We start from the raw sequence: 21,297 nt of genomic DNA, 5'->3' as shown, positions 1-21,297 counted from the left end.
AATACAACCATCATCAGGACAGCTAAAGGTCTCTTTCGAACTGACATTCTCACAACCCCCTAACACAAGAACACACAATTCATAAAGAGACTACAACACTCACTCTGTTCACAGTTGGTCCCAATAAAGCCAGTCCGACAGGCACACTGGCCAGTGATATGATCACAGTCAGCTCCATTTTGACAGCGGCACACCTCTGCACAGTCTCGCCCATAAAACCCTGAGGGACAGCCTGAAGGAAAGAGATATCCTGCTACATCACATTAACCTACAACACACAGTTGGTGTATGCTGATGGGGCCGGCAAACAGGAAACCCAGTGTACGAGAAACCGCAACATTCGAATTCTGCAAATGACCAGAATTTATAGTAACGTGTACTTAATTTAGCTGTATTACCACGGCAGTGTTTCCACTTTCACAACAGCCTCGGACACTAATAGCAACTCGTAGACAAACACAAGTACAGTACATAAATACACAAGCACGCAAAGACAAGTCTGGCTACTAAAGATAACAAGCCTACTGGAGCAAACATTGCAGCAAAACACAAACTGATTTCATCACTCCTCAAGAGTTTATATCACTGCCGTCATAAAAAAAAAAAGTTTCAAACAGAGTGGCAGCAGAGGAGGGATCAAGAAATGATTGACATAATGAATGAAAGATGGATTTTGTTTTTAGCAGGCGTGATGCTGATGGTTTTTGATTTCCGCCTTGAGCAAGGTCATTTAATGAGTTAAATGACTGACATGAAAAAATTTGCTTTTATTATTAAGGACCACTCTGTGGCATCATAACATCATGAGATTTCACAACTCCCTGGTGCACTTCTGAAATACTGCCAACAGATGTCACTGTGTCACTTTACGTTCATTACGTGTGTGGGAGAGGGTGTTTGTGTATAATAGAGATTTGTTTAATTGTACATGTAATAACTGTGAATGTGAGTGTATTTGTGTGTGAGGGAAACTCACGCTGCGTGCAGTAGAGGCCGGTCCAGCCCAGGCTGCACCTGCACTCTCCGTCGTAGGCACTACATTGGGCTCCGTTGTGACAGTTACATGAGTTCAAGCAGTCAGGGCCCCACTGGCCTATGGGACAAACTGCGGAGCCAGAGACACCGTCAGATACACATGTGTATAGTGTTTTAATATAAAACACGTGTGTAAACGCACATTTACAGGCCCCTAATTGACATAACATGTATACAAAATGATGCATTCGATGTAAAATTTGCATGTTTTGCAAATAAAATGTGGTACAGCCAAAACAAAGAGGAAATCGCATTCAAATGAGGGCCGTAACCACAGTATAAAGTTAAACCTTTAAGTCAATTAAAAGCTGAAAATGTCACTGTTTGGAATTAATAATTGAAATCCCTCACTTTTCCCACAGCCAATCCTCACCCTTTCACTTACAGCAAACAGCGTTAGATTAACAGCTCGAGAGGGGAGGGAGAAGAGCGAATAAGCCATAAATTCTCCGGGACATTGTTGCTCTCGTCTCTATTTCATATTGCCGCTCTCTTGCACTGTGTGAATTATTGAGAGTGTGCTATCAAGTAATTTATTGAGGAAATTGTTGGTCTCCATCAGCGGTGCTTGTGGGGTATTTGGCAAAGAAAAATGGACGTGGTTATGATTTACATGGCACTATGACATGAGACGCCCATGAGAGAGAAATGAATGAAAGTGAATGGGACAGAGTAGTAGGACTAAACACAAAGAGTGGGAGAAATGTAGAAGGTGAAACTGAAAACAAAAACAGAGAGAAAGACAAATTGGTTCATACTCTGTGAACAGTCGTCTCCAGTCCAACCTGGGAAGCACTGGCAGGAGCCGTCAATGGGGTTGCAGGTTCCATTGTTAGTGCACAGACAGATCTCAGCACAGGCTTTCCCGAATTTGCCACTGGGACACACTGATGGGACACAAACCACATAACAAAGACACAAAGCACAACACTTAAACCTGCGAGTCATTCTTTCAGGTAATCACAGAATATCTGTAGGATTCTAACAATGTTTTTAATCCTTACACTGATCTTTGTCCACAGTAATGTGTTTTCGAGTCAAATATTTACATTCAAATTACAGATCCTTCCGAAATAGCTTTTGCTTCCTCAGTGATGTGAATGAGAAGTGTGTCAGCAGCGGCACTAAACAAAATTATTGAAATTATGTAAAATAATAATGATTATTTCTTAAACTCTACTGCAGCACCATGTTTCGACAAAGACAAAATGCTCTTGTTCATCGAGTACAAGTATTGGATTAAAAATACAGTAAAAACAGTAATATTGGGAAATATAATAACAAATTATTTTATTCACGGGATGACAAAGATGATTTTATTTTGTCTTCATTCACATGATCCTTCAGAAATAATTCTAATGAACTGATTTGGAGCTCAAGAAATATTGTTGAAAACGGTTCTGCTGAATAGGTATGTGGAAACATGAAAAACATAACATTCTTATATATATTCTTATATAGAAATAGAAAAATAACAGGATTAATTTGAAATGGAAATCTTTTGTAACATTATAAATGTCTCTAGTGTCACTTGATCAATTTAATGCATCCTTGCTGAATAGTAAAGTATTAATTCATTTAAAAACAAAATCTTACAGACCACAAACTTTTAAACAGTTGATCCAGTGGTTATGCAATATTTTTGACTTGAATATAAGTAATTTAGAAGAATTTAGGTTAATTGTTTAGTGTACTGAAATACTATAGTTTTCTGAAATTTAAACTTTACTGTAACATCTTGCAATTCCCCATTTAAAACTTTTCATAGATCACAGATGTCATGCTATAATAGTGCTGCATGAGTAGTAACTGATGATAAACCAGAGTGACAAGTGAAGTAGTGATTGTAAGTCGTGTGTCTGCGTGCACTTCAAAGCTCGATCACCCTTCAAACATGTGCTTCTGTCACACTGTCCAATTATCCGTCTTTGCCAGCTTCACTCGGCGCCGTCAATAGGGTCGACTGATGTACTACAAAATTAAAAATAGAGCTTGTGTACATTTTTAATAAAACGAATATTTCACCACACTCTTGACACTTGCTTCCATTATAAATTTCAGTTGAGTTTTAAGCCCATCATGTTTTGTACCCCTCTCCCTTGTTTCGGTGAGTTCACAGCAAGGTACATACAATGAGATACCTGCTTTTTCCTCCTTTGTCAAAGACAACATACACGTCTTCAGCTTCCACACAATGGAATCAGATGTTCCAATCAGATGAATTGTCCATCGAGGTAAAGCTGAAGCTAAATCTTTGAGCCACTGGCTTTTAATAATTATATTTCCACACTCTTCTCATTTTGTGGAAACTCTTTCAACTAACTCAAAGCTTCCTCTTATTAGCTAGTGGCCCCCTCATGTCACGGGCTCCGTTTCATTCCAACTGTGACTAGCCGAAGTTCATTAGCTCGCTTTGAGACGGGTGAACGTGGGCTCAAGACATACGAGGACGCCGACATAGACCAAACTACAAAAAAGTAGGTATGTGGGCTAGCCACGATTTCCCCCGAGGCCTGCCTTTCTTCCAGTAATTATGATCTGGACAAATTAAAACAAGCCTTTTCTCGAACCTTCTCCTTCTTCTGCTTTAACATATTAAATATTTATTCACGAGACAGCCCTGAAAGCAATGAAAGTGAATTCTATATATTCATGCAGCCTTTCCTTAATTCATGAAAAGACTGGTTAATTATTATGAGATGGTCTATCTATATTTCATCTGGATGTCTCAGTTGGGTGCTGTGGGGTGGTTTATTAGTTTGAGTTGGAAATCTGCCTCATTGACCTGAAACTTAACTCACAAACCCGTAACTATGTCTATATAACAGTCAACATGGAGTCAATATTTACAGTGCTATTTTAGTGTACGAGGACAGCGAGAAGCTTAATTTAACTAACTTCGACAAAAGTGAAAACTTCAGTAGAGAAATGATCCCTTGGAAAAGTAAATCAAGAGCTTGATTCAAGAGCTAAAAAAGTTGTAACTACATTTCATTGCATCTTTTTCCATTGACAGCCATTCAAAACGTGACATGCTTTCTGATTAAATAAATTTGTTTTGCAAGCAACATTGCAGATATATCAATATATTACAGTAGATGTTTTGCCACTAGTCAAAGATGGTGGATTTCAAACTTTTTAGGTTTATGCCAAAGCAGCGTAACTGCCATTGTGATGAATAAGAATGTTAATGGATGGCTCTCTCCAGGTATTATAGGCCTCCTAGACGTAAATCTTGAAGCATGAAGTATATTAGTGGAAATTAACAAATGATTGTTTCTACACTGTCTCTTGTTTTCCACAGGAGCTCAACAAAAACAGAAACCGATGATATTGACCTGACTCTTCAGTGTTCGTGTCTCGCTCAGAAGAATGAGCTCAGCAATATTCAGATTTCCTCTGAAGGTTATTTGTCAGAGTGTCAGTGATAATGCCAATTATTTTCAGTACGGCGGAGGCGCAGAGTCAGCGTGGCGTTCTGCGGATGGGCATGTTGCCAATGGCAGCGCACGTACACACATATGCACACACACACGCACACACACACACAAAGTGCCCTGTGGGTCGAGCACAGCTCGTTTTAGGTGACAGGTAACAGTTATGTATATAATCCTAGAAAGAACCACAAGACCATCTTTACATACCAATCAAAATACATGTAAACAATACATTTTTGGTAGTGTCTACTTAAACTAAGCACAACTTCCTTAAAGGTACACAATTGTGCCGCACTATTTTATCTACATAATTGATTCTGGTTCACTGTGGTTCATCAGCAGAGGAAGTAGCAACTAATAGGAAAGACCTTTGGTGTGATGTCATTACAGTTAGTGTAAATTGTCTCAAGAAGTGTTACCTGCTTATATGGTTTTCAATTATGCTTTTTCAAAATGTGAAAAAAATCACATAAATCTCACTGATGATAATAAATGATTTTAAGCAATGTATTTTTATATACGTTTTTAAATATATCATTAAAGATTTTCTTTTTTTTGCTGCAAAACAAATTGCTCTAATTAGATGTTTTAATGACAATCTAAATAAAAAAGTATATTAATCCATGTCAGCCAACTAGATAATGTTACCTTGGTGACAAGTTTAAAACAGCAGAATTTGCTACAACACTGTTCAATACACAAAAACGTTTTCAAGACATAATTATTATTGTAAGTGACAGTTCCGTCAACTGGCCGGAAACACACCCACATTGGCCCCTGAGAGATGTGCAAAAAATCCACCAGAACTGTAAATCGTGTGGAAGCAACAATAATGTGTCAACAGTTTTGCAGAAACTGTGTATTTCTGGCACATTATCATGAGAAATGGATGCCTTGGTGTATTGATTCAGTTATAGTGTGTTTCCATTTGAACGATACTGTAATTATAGTAAAGGTAGTCAGACAGAGAAGTGACAATACTTCTCTCTCGTTCCTCTCTGCAAGCAGAACTAGCCTCCAAGGATCTGAGGGGGTCTATGGGTGAGGAAGAGAGGAAAATAAAGAGAGAAAGCAGAGAAACTGAGGGAAAGCAATGAGAGCTACTTGCCTTGGTTGCAAAGTGAGCCGAAGAAGCCGGCCAGGCACTCACAGTGACCCGTGATGTGGTGGCATGGCCCTGTGCTGTGCACACACTGAGGGCATGACTGGCTGCAGCGGTGCCCATAGAAACCAGGAGGGCAAACTGTCACAGGCAAAGGACAGGAAGCGAAGGAGAGACACAACACAGAAAGGATGACAGACATATGGAAGGAAAGATTTAGTGGGAAGGCAAAGAAAGACAAAATAGTGATTAGACACAAATGGAAAATATGAATACAAATTCGTATTATCATATAGAAGGACATACAGGCAAAAAAACTGTAAAAAAAAAAATGGCACCGTGCATTGCACAAAGCACATTCATATAACCATTAGAATTATCAACATTTTTGTCTCGTTACCCAGTAAAAAAAATATTATTATGCCGTAAAAGTTTGGAGTCAGGTCAGTATGACTATTATTATTTCTATCATTGCAACTCTCTGGAGATTTTTAGCATTGTAATGGATATGACAATGTTAATGTATTTAGTCTTGGAGGAACAGATCTGCTTTATCTGCTACGCTGCTGCTGTTGATTATTGCTCTTCATGTAGATTATTGCTGTGAGTATGTAAGACATACTAATGCTGAACAAATAGCATATATAGCAGTCAACATTTGGAGTGGATGAAAAAATTCATTATACATGAATTTTGAACAATACCCATTCTTGTCTTAGGACAACTTTGATGAACTTTTTTGATCCACTTCAAATGTTGACTACTGTATATACCGTAAATATACAGGTGGAGCTTGGGAAGATGGAGGGTTTCGGAGGAACTCTGAAGTGCGCTGCAAACTGCTATAGTAAATGCTAACCAGCCATTTAAATGTTGTGAGCAGCAAGCTCATTGGCTGCAGATGCAACATGACCAATCAGCTTGTGCCAAGTAGTTAACACTGTTAATGTCATCAGGTTGCGTTAAGGACCCATCAGCCTCCGCCATAAAGAGTTTCATGACAGAACTAGGATTTTTTTTAAAGAGACTACTTTTATTTAGCAGCAAGGATGCATTCAATTAATAAAAGTGACAACAAAGACATTTATAATGTTACAAAAGATTTCTATTTTAAATAAATATTTTTTAACTTTCTATTCATCAAATAATTTTGAGAAACATATCATGGTTTTCATATAAATATTAAGCAGCACAGCTGTGCTCAACATTGATAATAATAATAAATGTTACTTGAGACTGGCGTAATGATTGACATCAAAGTAATACATTTGAGATGTATTAAAATTAGGGCTGTCAAAAGATTAATCGTGATTTATCGCATCCAAAATAAAAGTTTGTGTTTACATAATAAATGTGTGTGTACTGTGTATAATTATTCTGTATATATAAATACACACACTTGCATGTATATATTTAAGAAAAATGTGTTATTTATATTACATATAATATAAATTATATGTAAATATATACAGTATATACATGCAAATATTTCTTAAATAAATACATGCATGTGTGTGTATTTATATGTACAAAATAATTATACACAGTACACACACATTTATTATGTAAACACAAACTTTTATTTTGGATGCGTAGTGTATATAAATATAATTGAGCACTTCATTTAACCATTACAATAATATTATCATCTATGGCCAACTAAGATTTGAAACATTCCTCCAGGTACTATTGTTTAACCCCAAATCAAGAAGACACTGTCACCTGTACAACTAATATAAGCAGAAATAATGAGGGGGTTTTGTCGGCCTCACGGTCCGGCTCATTGTTTCACAGAGCATGAGGGCTCAGTCTGTCTCTGTCACTCAGCTCTGTCCGAGACGGGAGCTCCAGTGGGTCATTTTTCTTCATTAGAGTCTTGATTTGCTTTAATTGCTGTAGCTTTGTGTAATGCAGGAGTAGTGTGTGCTGACCTTTCCACCATGGGTGGTGGGCTTTTGTAATTAAGATAATTGTACAACAACGAACAGTGTGGTGAAGATTAATCACATTCCCTTTCCCTTTACTCTGTAATCTTTGAACACGCACGCACACACACACACACCTGCACTCACAACTCCTTACTGGGTGAATCTCATGAAACATTCCCAGATCATTCTTCAACAAAATCAAGAGAAATAAATGATAAATTATATACTGCTTAAAGCATTAGTTCCACCCAGACGCACTAAGGTAATGAACTTTTTAGATGTGTTTATTCATTTTATTTTAAATATATAAAAAAAAACAAAAACAGATTGAATGGATGGATGGATGGACAGATAGATAGTAACCTTTGTGAAATCCACCTGCTTCCTGCCATACAGACTAACTGTTGTAGTATTTTGTTTTCGATCTTTGAAAATGACCAGCAATCAGTCGCCTTATCTGTTGAGGGCACAGTGTGGTAAAGAGAGACAGCAAGAGCGAGACAGTGTCTTAGGAAGAAGACCCATGAGAGGCTGAGTAAACACTCCTCCTCATGGAGAGGCTGATGAGAGCCCCACATGGACACTGCATCTCTACAGCGATCCAGGGCTGAAGTGATTAAGATGTCTGTGATTAAAGATTTGTTCATGACTCTTCCCTAAGTGCTTCCCTCTTCAACTGTCCCCACTCCACTCCCAGAGGGTCACCGTCTGGATGTAACAGTCGTGACCCCCCATCTGATTCCCACCAGTTGTTTATAGTCTTGTTTGAAGTGTGTTCGAATCAAACACTTGTGCGACAAGCTTTGAGAAGGTGACAGGAAGGAGAAAGGAAGTTGAGAAGAAGCTTACTTCTCTTGCAGGAAGTCCCTCGGTAGCCAGGAGCGCACACGCAGGTTCCGTCTTCAGGAGAGCAGGAGCCTCCGTTCTGGCACGAGCAGGTCATGGAGCAGTTAGGCCCCCAGAAGCCTTGAGGGCAGATGCTGTCACAGTGGATGCCTGTTAAAAGAATGAGGGAAGTATCGCTGCTTGTTCTCAATGTGCTTCCCTATTTTCTATCGAGGCAGAAAACAGAAGTGGGGATTGGATGCAGACAAGTGAAATAAACAAAAACAAAATAAATCAGATGCTTGCTTGAAAAAGAGTCATGTATGAGGGGGGAATGCCTGAACCTTAAAGGGTTACTTCACCGTTTTTTCATATTAAACTATGGAATACCATAGCAAGTGCTTGGAAGCACTTCGACTTCGGCGCAGTAATATCTTCACTAGAGGGAGCGGGGGCCGGTGAGAGGATTTTTCACGAGTGAAGATATTACTGCGCCGAAGTCGAAGTGCTTCCAAGCACTTGCTATGGTATTCCGCCATACAATATAGTTATCCATTTTACACGCTTAGAAAAGCGCAACGTTTTGTTTTGTGTCACCGTCCTAGGTCGAGTTACACTACGCGAGTAACTGTATTTAAATAGGGAAAACGTGGAGATGTTTGGTAGCTTCTCTGCTTGGCCCATATTGAATGAACTGGACTAAGCTAAGTGCTAACAAAGTTTCGCCGCAAGACAGAGCGATTTAGTGCACGCACTGAGACGAGAGAGGTGTGTATCAACTCGTTTTAGTTAAGGGAATAACATAGTTTAATATGAAAAAACGGTGAAGTATCCCTTTAAAGGAGCCATATGTAAGATTGTGGCCAAAACTGGTACTGCAATCACTTTCAAATTACTGTAGAGCGGTGTATCCCCTCCCCCTCCCCCCTGACTCGAGGTTGCCAGATAGGCTGCAGGATCCAGCAGGAACGTTTGTAGCTGCAGGTGTGGTAACTAGAGCAGAGCTGGCAACCCGGATGCCGAAACACTACTGACTTTGTGATTGGTAGATAGATGGAGGGTGGCGCTTCAGGCCAAAACACAAGATGACAACATCAACATCAGTTGAGGGCTGCAACTTCACTTTTTAAATGACAATATCCTGGCCAGACTACTGTTGTCAGTGATATAAGTATTTGAAATGAACATGATTTCTTAATGTCTAGTGACATATCAGGGCCATTTTATGATTAATTGAAATACATTTCTTACATACAGCTCCTTTAAGGCCACCGCTTTTATAGTAAGCTAGTATAACATATTACATTGGGACAGCAACGGAGCACCAAGCAGTCTTCTCTGAGAGCAAAGTCCTGGTTTCAAAAGCTTGGGGTGTGTGTAGGTTCAGGCATCTCTTGGCCGCAGCACTGGCCCGCTCTGTGCTGTGCTCTGTATGTATTTTTGATCAGACTGGGCCTCCCTGCCAGTGTAGAGTGTTCATTAACAGGGCCAAGTCCCTCGAGTGGTTGAGCCTCCTCTCCCATTCTCTTTCAGCTGGTTTGTGTATAGAGTTCCACTGGGGACACGCTCAAGTACACACGCACAAATATATAAAGAAGAGACCTACTATATTGTTTCAAAGTGTTGTAATGTAATGACATTATCTGGTCATATTGGGGTTACAACACAGGAAAATAACAAGGCACATGGACACACACTCTCACAAACAAGCTTACCACAGAGCTGCCATAGTAGAAAAAAAGCTAAATACTTACTATGAAACTGTATGATAATAATAATAAAGAATACAAATTTATAAAATATAAATACTGTATATGACAAAATATATAATAGAGCACACTGATCTTCAATAATTAGATTCATATTACAGATAATATAACGGTTTATTCTGTATACACAGAATATATCTATATGAATCTCTTTATGAATATGCATTGAATTTGTATATTTATTCAGGTCGTTGTAGTGTCGATAAAGACTGATTTGCAGTTTTAATCACATTACAATTGATGTCAAAATTAATATCAGTTCATAACATTCCATTAATTTCAACCACTTTCTGTGAAGGGTCAATTGGCAAAACTATTGTTTATTTTGTGACTATTAATATTCCTAACTATGTATAGATATATTTAATAAACAATGGTGTTGCCGTTGCCATTATAAAAGCAATCAGCACTCGTGGCAATGCACTACAATAATTTGACCACGGTTATGCCTAAGTACACCATTTACCTTTAATAAAATCAGTGTAATTAATGCTCAGCCTCAAGTGGCTTACTTCTTTAATAATACAACTTAAATAAATTAGCATCTATACATTTCACACTCCATAAGCAAGATGGCATGGAAGGGAGAAATGATGTGCACACACATATTCTCACACACATCCTTTCAAGCTGCAGCTCAGGAACCTCATTTGCAATTTTCTTTGACAGAGACTTTTCCGAGCGAGTGGCACGGCCCATTAAAATGGAATTAGTCCCAGGTCTTTGAATTAGACCAGGTCTAAACTTCAGGGACAGGCATCATAAGTGCTCCACCTCTGTGGCAGAACAGAGAGGTGTCCGGATGGGGGGCAACAGGGATGTGCGATTAAGACAAGCCCAGCCACCGCACATCAAAGCAGGGGTGAGCCTGTTTGAGCTTCTGCTGGGCTGGGCGGAAAATAGTCCTGCACTTTCTTTATTGTCAGCAATGAATGAGAATAGAAGAGTGCCCTGAAAGCCTAATAGTGACAAAAAGAGGGGCTTTTGAGCAGAGCGATGGAGAAGAAAGAGGAGAAGTGACTGTCTGCATATGAGACTTTTCTAGCAGAGAAATGCCAGGGGGACCAGCAGCCAAATTAATGAGCGAAGAGCAAGTACCATCATACACCATCACTTTCCACCGCACTTTACATGTTAAGTGGACACACGAGCGCACATGCCTGCACACGTAATGCGAGGGTTTCTGCAGGACACTCTGTGTTATACGATCCTTCAGTCTAGAGCCCCTGGAGCTGCTAATATTGCACGTCCACATTGGGGGATCTCAACGAGAGATTGAACATCTCTCTCCTGGTTATTTTGTCTCTGTCTCTTCCTCCTACCATTAGACACACGCACAGTTTTATTGAAAGTGACCATTTAATTCCAGTCTCACATCCTTCTCTTTCTCTCTTTTGAAAAAACACAGCTCTCAGCTTGTCTGTCCTTGGGCGTATCTTTATATTTTACTCCTCTGTTCTGTAGCCATTCTTTTCCTTTGCATCTTCCAACTACTGCTCTTCAAGCCATTCTCTTTCCTTCCTCACCTTACTGCTTCATAATTAATAAAAAAAAATTGATAAATGTATTTAATTTATTTATATATAATATTATAATGCGTTTTTTCTTCTTCTTTTCACAACCATTGTTACCCTCTTTCTGGTTCTTAATTAAACAGGAAGGATTTTTTTTTTTTTTTTTTTGCTGCTGTAACTTATTGTAAATGAATTTGTGATTATAATTTTCATGACCTTTCCAGTTTGTGATTAATGGTTAAGGATTTGTAACAATCATTTTAATGGATCATTCTTATTGACGATTTAATGAAAATAACCAAATCAAAAGAACAAGTTAAACATGACTATATCTTGCAAGTTTTACTCTAAACAAGAATAATATTTAGCCAATCAAATATTTCACAGCAGAGAGAAGCTTAAAATGTTTTATTTAATATTTTATTATATTTAAATATAGCCTATATATATATATATATATATATATATATATATATATATAAACTAACACACACAAAAAAATCTCAATTAAATATTAAATATTTATTTAAGAATAAAAATATATATTGCTCTGCAATTTCAATAAATGGTTGTTTGAGACTGGGGAGGAAGTTTTGAGAGATACAGTTAAAGACTTTACAGTACAAACTCATATTTCAAAAAGCAAGTACAATTTGATGATTGGACCTATTTAAATGAACAGCCTCAAAAACTCATTTATGACTCCATGTGAGATTCCTTATCCTGTGTTCTGTTGCAATTTCTTGCTCACTCTCCATCTCATGTGTAGCTCTCTCTCTCTTAAAGTCTTAGACCTGTGTGTCTAGCTCTGTCTCTCTCGATAGCTTCCATAAATCACTGCTCTGCATAGTCTCTGTGTTCAGATGCTCGACGTCTCGGAGGCCTATTTGCACCCTGGTGACTCCATTAGGCCTGGCAGATGGCGGAGACCTGGGCAGGATACAGAGCATGAGATTTCTGCGTAGCTAGCTCTTTCTAGCAGATAATGAAAGCCACATCATTTCCCAGTCCACATGGCCAGAATTTGGAGACCTGAACGGAGAGAGTTTTGGAAGGCCTGCAGGCAAAGCCACATCTACCAATTCAACCGTTTCCGTTTCTCTTGTTGTATAACATGCTCACATGCTACTGTAATGCTGAAGAACTTGAAAAACACAGCCCTTCTGTGATATTGGACACACAGTGCTGAGACCACTGCAACAGAAGGTGTAGGCGCAGTGTGAAAGCCGTATAAGCAAGCCACAGAACGACAGCTTCATTCTGGATCAGTGCAATCTAATTAGGTTACATGTTCAGCAACAGTTATTATAAATACTTCATGCTTTGAGAGATTTCATATTAATCTGCCTGCAGGCTGTGTCCTATGATAACATCTTTTGGAGGCATGATGGTCCTGTGCAGAATAATCTGAACAACACACACACACACACACACACACACACACACACACACACACACACACACACACACACGTGTGTGTGTGTGTATGTTGTTCAGGACCATCATGCCTCCAAAAGATGTTATCACAGGACACAGCCTGCAGGCAGATTAATTATATATATATATATATATATATATAAAGCATAGAATTAGTTTAATTTAAATATACAACATTAACAGGAGCTGACATAAAAATGTGCTATTGCTTTGCTATTGAAATAAAATGAGATTTCATATGTTTTCATAATTATTGAAAAAAATATCATGCATTTCCCCCTGGATGAAGGCAGTTTAAAGATTAATACTTTCCTGATTAAAAAGACAGACAACATTGATTTGATTATTTCTTGTTTACTTTAAAAGATTACATAGATTAATACTGTAATATTTATTGGAAAAGCCATTATTATGACCAGGGGTGCACATAACTCTTTGGGTCTGGTTTTTAAGGGAGCACCTGGAGATGCTGCTTGGTACTTATGCTTTATTATGCAGCATACTTATCCTACAAGCTGTCGTCATCACTTTCTTCCTGACTGCTCTCCTCACTATAACACTGTTTGTTCACTATATAAATTAAGTACAGGTTCAAGCTGTATTTTTTATTTTATATTAACATTAATGACACAGACAACAGCAGGAATATTAGGCTGCTGTCACTTTAAGACCGAATGCACGGACCGAATATACTGACACACATCCGTTTTCTTTTTTAACTGTTCACTTATGAAATAACTGAGAGAATAATTGTCGAGATGGGTATTTTGACATAGTTGTGTGTGTATGTGTCCGTTTAACACAAGTAAACGCGAAAGAGGAAACAATTTGGTGTTCCAGCATTGTCTGAAATGCGCCTCTCTCTCTCTCTCTGCGTGCGGCTGTGCACACAGATAACAGCTTGCGAGTCCCGATTTTCGCCTCTTCTTTCGCGTTTAAAATCGTTTGAAAAAACACGTCCAACTGAAAAACCTTCACTCTATGATGGTTAAACCTAGCAGTTAAACCGCGAATCACATGCGTGCCGAACCGTGGGGCTTGGTCCATATGGATCACGGTTCAACAGCGATCCATTGCACCCTTATTAACAACTAATAATTAATGAACACACTTATCTTACCAGAGATGAATAAAAATCCTACTCCAGTAAGTAAACGTGTCCCTGTCCCCCAAAATGTTGGTGATCATAACAATAAACCCCTGATTATAGCAATAAACTATAGCAGATGTTTCTGGGGGGAAATTATATATATTATATATTATATTTGCCTCATGAAGACATACTGTGGTATCTTGAGAAATCTCAATATCTTAATTTTTTTGCTGGATGACTTATAATGAGTAGCAGTAGTATGACTTGTCTGTTTCACACAGCTTGTGAAGAGAGCGCTGTAGCGTAACTGTAACAGCAGGCTCTCATTGTGCTTTCACACCGACTGTGTTTGTGCAGCGCAACAACTGCAACTCTTTTCCGAAAGTAAAGTCATTTCTGGGTAGCCACATTTTAAGTATTTCCTATAAGAACAGCCATGATATATAAAATAGGCTACTGATATTTAGTACTTGATCATGTTGAAAATGACCATGAAATCTAATTTACATAAAGAGAGGGGTCACATTTACCTCCAAATGGAGGTAATTAATCTACATGGAACAAAACCCAAACCTCAAAGTGTAGCTATAAACTAAAGTATTTACATTACGTTTCAACCCATATTTTGGTCAAATAAGTAATAAGTGACATGTGAAAGCCAAGTATGGTAACCCATACTCAGCATTTGTCCTCTGCATTGAACCCATCCAAGAACCTATCCCATCCTACATTAGGAGTAGTGAACACACACACACACACACACACACACACACACACCGCAAACTGTGGACACACACTCGGAGCAGTGTGCAGCCCGGGGAGCGATTGTGGGTTGGGTGCCTTGCTCAACGGCATCTCAGCCATTTCGTGCCGGTACTGAGAATCAAACCCGCAACCTTCGGGTTAGTCTGACTCTCTAACCATTAGGGGCCGGTTGTACCAGCTGGATGTAAAAATGTTGGGTGTAAGCTCTACGCTGGGCTTAGCTACATCCAACGTTCCAATAAATATATACACCTGTTTCACCAACTAAAACTACAACAGGCGCAACTAAGCCCAGCTTATGTTAGACGATGCGCATCAACACTGATACATTATACCACAGTTTACGACGCCATTCAAACTTTGCTATTAATAAAGAATTGCTCATGCATCATAACAAGTGAAACCACCTCGCCATCTGATTACAATGAGCAAATGAGCAAACTTTCTCAGCATGTAAATGGTTATTTATTTAAATAAATATCAATCTACATAAGCCTACTGCAAATGTCAAATGTACTCATTCTGAATGGATTTTTTTAAGGTATGTGCACACAACTTAATTCACTTTGTCTGTCAATTTGAATTTAAGTCTAGATTTATTCACATCGGCCCATGGAAACATGAACAATACACTTGCCCCAAAAAAGCATGGGGAAGAGTTTACATTTTATTAAAAGTGAGGGGGACACGTCCCCCGCATCTCCCACGTATTCTACGCCAATATGTTATGTGTTAGATAATATTGTTTTTGTTAGTAACTTAATTTAAACAATTCGTTGGCTAAATATTGCTTGCTATGAAATATTTCCAAGCACGTCCCTCCGAGCAAGATTTCTGTTGCCAATAATCCCAGATAGGCATATACGTTATTATTTTATATTTTCAACATAATTACATACAGAAATGTATTTTATCCATCGCGAATAGCCATTAACATTACAGCTCATGTCTGCAGTAATGATTCAGGTTTTTTTGTAACAACGTGAAAGTCACTTTTAATAAATGTAATGTGTCCTATGTGCCCATCAATGTGCGTTTAAATTGCATCAAGCCTTTTTTCAACAAAGGGTGAGCAATTCACACTAGCATTTATGTTGCGTCATAAAAGCCTATTTTAACATGTCAATGTGATCATGTCACTGGTCTCACACTCACCTGTCCATCCTGGCAGACAGCGACAGAATCCACTCACAGGATCACATCCATCAGCGTGGTTACAGTCACAACGCTCGCGACACTCCAGCCCGTATGTGCCATCCTGTTTAACCACACACACAAACCATCTTGCCAAGCTTAAATTGCCCTGTCATGACAAATATTTATAAATCAAACGGCCAGTCTTGCCAGCCTCTGGCAGAGAGACAATGGAACCAGTCCCAGGAAGATACTCACAGGGCAGGACAGCTGGCAGCGTTCCCCTCTCCAGCCCGAAGAACAGGTACAGGAGCCACCGATTGGGTCACAAGCCGCACCATTGGCACACAAACAAGTCCGGTTACAGCTCAAACCCCAAGTCCCGCTGGAGCACAGGATTGAGCAGTCGACACCCTGCCAACCTATAAAGAGAAACGGTACAGACATTTGTTAATTTATTTGTCAACTCAACCATTGGTTTCTTCACTTGTTTATTTGTTAAAACAGACATTCTCTTTGTGAGTTCTATCCAAATAAACCTTCTCTGGTTTATAACAGAGTTCAATTAATAGAGCGGGAAGAAGGGGAACTGAGGTCACATGTTGTCAGAAGCCAGAGGATTCTTGTCTCCCTCGGCTCACACTGCAAAGCAGTCAATGAGTGGAATATATGCATGGTTTGAGGTCAACATAAGAGCAGAGTGAGATAGGCAGAGAAGTTGTGTAGCACACTGGGGTTCTGCATTATGAATGGGGTGAGGATTTTAAAGGTACTGTCTCTAATGAGCTTCCTCCTAAACTGAAGGGACCTGAGCGAATATTCTTTTGGTAAGCCTTTCCGGACAAGTCCATGTTTATGCAACAACTGAGGGCCGTCCCGCAGGTACGGTTAGCTGCGGTCAGCCAAACGCTGAATGCTCACAGGGCTCTTGTGGATTCACACCACATTTTTTATGCTTTTACAGCCTAAAAAGGCCATATGTGTATGTAAGTGCTAAGTTGTTATGCATCCTTTGAAAGTGACCTGGAGGGACTTTGGATCCTTTGATACTGAAACACCAGTTTTTTTCATAATGACAGAGATGGATATATGGAGAACGGATGGGTACATTATATACTATTTTTTGGGAGTGTCTGATGTGTGATGTCCAGAAAGTGTATGGAGTATAATGGGCTTGCTAGGCATGCCGAATTTCAATTTATAGACAGGGTTAATTCTCTAAACATTGGCGTCTGTTTTAGAGGGAATTGGAAAATGATTAATTAGTCCTAGAATAATCAATTGTAAATATAAAAAATGTTCCTTACTATTTGATTGCATATGGATTTATTTGAACAGGTCAATCTCTAGTCTTGTTTTCAGGTTGGATGTAAACCCACAATCTTGCATGGTTCATTTCACTATTCATTTCTATAAGAGAAATGAGGGAATAAGAATAAAAGAAGGAGGAGAGCACATTATGCCGTACCTTCTTTACAGATGCAGGAGCCATCGATTGGTAAGCAGGACGCCTGGTTGTGGCAGTGGCAGGTGGAAGTGCAGTTAGTACCGTATAGTCCCGGTGGGCAGGTTTGGGAACAGTCATCTCCCTGAAAAACACACTGCAGAGTTGTTGAACTACACACTAAATATACATTTATACAAATAAATAAAGTACATTATAATGTCCATATTACATTTTCAAATAATCACTATTGCTCATACATGTCTTAACTTGTCCCGCACATGTATGACGCCCCAAATTGCGTGGCACCCACCTTAGCAAACCCCTAACAATGCCTTGGCAACCACCCAAAACAACCTACAAATGGATACAAATGTGCAAAACCACCCAAAAGATTTCAACGACTACATACATAGCAATGCCCTGGCAACCACTAACACCCTAGCATCACATCAGTGAGTTTTGCTCAGGCAGGCATACATTTCTCTCAGAAAAGGTAAGATTTTAGTTCTTAGAATTATTCTGTACTCATGTAACTTAACACTGTAACTAGAGAAATGTGTTGTGAAGTGTGACTCTAAATCCCATCTGAGGATTCCGTAAAACTTCCAACAGGAAATTTCCTGCAAAACATTCTCTACAACAAGGCAGCATGTGAGTTAGATGCAGTTTCAAGTGAGTAGAAAGGTAGAGAGCACATTTGCACAGCAGAAAACCTTAAGTCCGTGTGTAGCTTGTGTCCTTGTTGCTATCACACAGACCTCAGTCCTAAAGGACCGCTTTCCCTAGCTGCATTAATGAGCTGACAGCCCCTGGCCCTCGGCACCTCCATCCATCCCCCAGAAAACCATTGCTGATGACTGACAGACACTGTGTTCTTAAACCCTGTTCCCCAGCCAAACAACACCAGCACAATCTCTGCGCTTTACCAGGCTCAGCAGGGGAGTCGCCTGTATCCCAGCGTCGGTCATCACCGGTGTCTTCTTGCCTCATCCCTGGCTCTGACTGACAGCTGACAAAATGATTTAGACTCCCAATTAGTGGGGTAATGGCAGTGTGCCGTGCGCCTCCTGCCTCCGTCTCCCCGGTGCCGGGGATTGAGCAGCAAAGGACCCGCTCTCTCATTATCATCTGGAACTAGGTCTAAGAGGAAGGCAATATAAGATATGCCACAGGGCGTCATGGGCTCCAAGAGGGACTGACTCTCGCTCTCTCTATATATGTTTTGTTTCTCCCCTTTCTTTCAATCAGTCATCATTTATCTCGCTCGCTCACTTTGATACAATCATCTCCAATATTTTCTCTTACTCCCACTCTTTTCTTTCTTGTATGCTCTCTCTTTTTTCGTTCTCTCTCTCTCCCACATTCCCCCATTGTATTCCCCATTTCAAATATTCTACCTCTCCATCTGCTTTGCTCGTCCATCCACTCCCCACATGAAAAGCTTACATCTGTGGATTAATTTTTCATCAATCTACGTGCAGTTATCTTTGTTCCGTTCAAAAGTGACAGCAAGCAGACTGCTAACAATGGCAGTTCTGTTCAGCGGAAAAAGACTTAAAACTATCGGTGCAGGCAGCCGAATATGGGGCGAGAAAGTTAGTTTGTTCGACTTTTCAGCAGACCTGCAATTTACTGGTGAATGGGTTGGAGGTAAAAGAGTCTCTGGCTCACAAATGACCACAGGGATTTATTGAGACCCATGAATGCTCCAGATTACACTGACACAGGACCGAGAGCACTTATTCAACTGGGTGACTAAACTCCTCTAAAAGCAGGCTAAAGCAGGACATACTGTATGCATATCTATTAGCATAGATCAGTAGTACATTCAAAGAGCTAGAAATGTCTTCAAACTTTGATTGGTACATTTTCATATTCAGTGGGGTCCAAAAGTCTGGGATTCAATTTGTTATATGAAAAAATTATCTTTTTTAGGATATATAAATATACATAGCCTACTTACAAAGATACTTTTTGACGCAGATAAGATATGCCACTCTCTCTATATAGGTTTTGTTTCTCCCCTCTCTGTCAATCAGTCATCGTTTATCTCGCTCGCTCACTTTATTACAATCATCTCCAACTTATGCAGATACTTTTTGAACAATTCTCAAATCATGCTGGATAACAACATGACAAAATATAATATAATATAATACATAATAAAATATAATATAATAGTCACGTTTTATGTTTGTTTTTGAACATGTTTGTGTTTTATGTCACTTTTTTTTTTTCATGTTTAAATTTACTTGTTATTCTCTATAGTCATTTCATTGGTTTAGTTCTCCTCCGTCCTCTCCCTGTTTGTTTATGGTTTCTAATTGATTGTGTTAGTTCAGTTCAGGTGTGTCATTCATTATCTCATCAGCTCTGTTTGCCCTCATATATTTAAGCCCTCAGTTTCTGTCTGTTCTCTCTCTAGCTTTGTTTTACGTCAGTGAGTTTGTGGTATGTTTCTCTCTTTGTTAATATTTCTGTTTATTGTTTGGATTATTATATTAAAAGTCTCCTTGAATATATCTCCTTTGTTGTGTGCTTTAGTACCGCAGCCACCACTCCCTGAATCTAATATAATATAAAATAAATTAGACAAAAAAACTAAATAGCAAAAGCTTCACTAGAGGTCATTCATACAAATCTGATTCAGAAGCTCCTGATTGCCCTGGCAAAGTTGGAATTGTCCTATTTTTTTATTTGTAATTTTTTTCTGTGTAATTAGGCCCCCTATTTTTTTTAGTATCTATTATTTTAAGCATTAAAAATCATACCATTGCATCTATGCATTCAAGTGAAGTGCCATGAAAGCACACATGAACGTGGCATGTGTGCTTTCATCGTAGCACTACCAGCACATTTGTTCCCTCGTTTACCCACCTCCATTCTCTGCAGTACCAGCAGCACAAGGATATATGTTCCTTTCCCACCCCTATAAATATCACTCTCTCAGAACTCTATGAAAAAGAGTTTTGGTGGCCATTACCTCTTATTTTCAACCAGACTGCAGTCAAATTGTTAACCTCTGCTGTTCTATAGGTCCAAATGGAACAGCTGGCCTGGAAATAGTGTATTGTTTCCCAATTCCATTGCATCCCGGTCAGACGCCTTGGCCAAAGCTCCTCGAGCAGTGTTTAATAGAACTGGCAGCAGGCCCCTCAAATCTAACACAAAGAGCAGGTGGTGAAAATGAAGATACAGTCTGTGCCTCCGCCTGCTAGTTCAAATCGCTGTAGTAGCTCTGCCACAGGACACAGCAACAGGCCAAGGCAGGAGTTGGCTATAGCCTCTGGTACTGAGTTTTTCTTAATCATCCCCACCGTTCCAGTCTTTACCTGCGGCACTGTCTTTATTTTACCTGCTTTGCAACATTTTCATTATTTCTGAATGCAGCCAGAGTGAAATCAGTTCAGTGGTGGGGACTATACTTGAAACTGTAGCTTTCCATGCTATATGCTATATACTTAAAACATAAAATGAACCTACTGAAAATGTAGCTACCAACAATGCAAGCTAAAAAAAAAATAACTATAGCTACCATTTCAAAGTTTGGGGTCTGCAGGACTTTTTAAAATGTTTTTGAAAGTCTCTTATGCTCACTAAGGCTGCATTTACAGTAAAGCAGTAATATTGTGAAATAGTATTACAATTAAAAAATAAGCATACTTCAAGGTAATTTTAAGTATAATTATGTAAAGTTCAAGTATATTTTAAGTATACTTTATGTAGTAAGTATATTAATATCAATGTACTCGTAGCATACTTGTAAGTGTACTATTTCAATACTTCTAGGGACTAAATTGGACCATTTTTT

The 21,297-nt window shown here is 39.1% G+C and overlaps 1 protein-coding gene across 2 annotated transcripts in view; it reads right to left on the bottom strand.

The window, feature by feature from the left end:
• The window catches only part of megf11 (multiple EGF-like-domains 11), a 130,894-nt gene that overhangs the window by 11,808 nt on the left and 97,789 nt on the right, over window positions 1-21,297 (bottom strand). Inside the window, exons 12-19 of one of the 2 annotated variants that reach the window (XM_082181861.1) lie at window positions 17,508-17,628; window positions 16,298-16,461; window positions 16,061-16,163; window positions 8,352-8,498; window positions 5,581-5,715; window positions 1,794-1,922; window positions 977-1,105; window positions 104-232 (exon numbers count right to left, since the gene is read on the bottom strand). In XM_082181861.1, the coding sequence (XP_082037987.1) occupies window positions 104-232; window positions 977-1,105; window positions 1,794-1,922; window positions 5,581-5,715; window positions 8,352-8,498; window positions 16,061-16,163; window positions 16,298-16,461; window positions 17,508-17,628 (1,057 nt within the window). The remainder of the gene's footprint in view (window positions 1-103; window positions 233-976; window positions 1,106-1,793; window positions 1,923-5,580; window positions 5,716-8,351; window positions 8,499-16,060; window positions 16,164-16,297; window positions 16,462-17,507; window positions 17,629-21,297) is intronic. The other variant, XM_082181862.1, reaches the window with a different exon arrangement.

Source organism: Leuciscus leuciscus, assembly GCF_965113295.1.
Source record: "Leuciscus leuciscus genome assembly, chromosome: 10".
NCBI classification, from domain to species: Eukaryota; Metazoa; Chordata; class Actinopteri; order Cypriniformes; family Leuciscidae; genus Leuciscus; species Leuciscus leuciscus.
The sequence above is the reverse complement of the archived record's forward strand: the minus strand, read 5'-3'. Positions and strand labels throughout refer to the sequence as shown.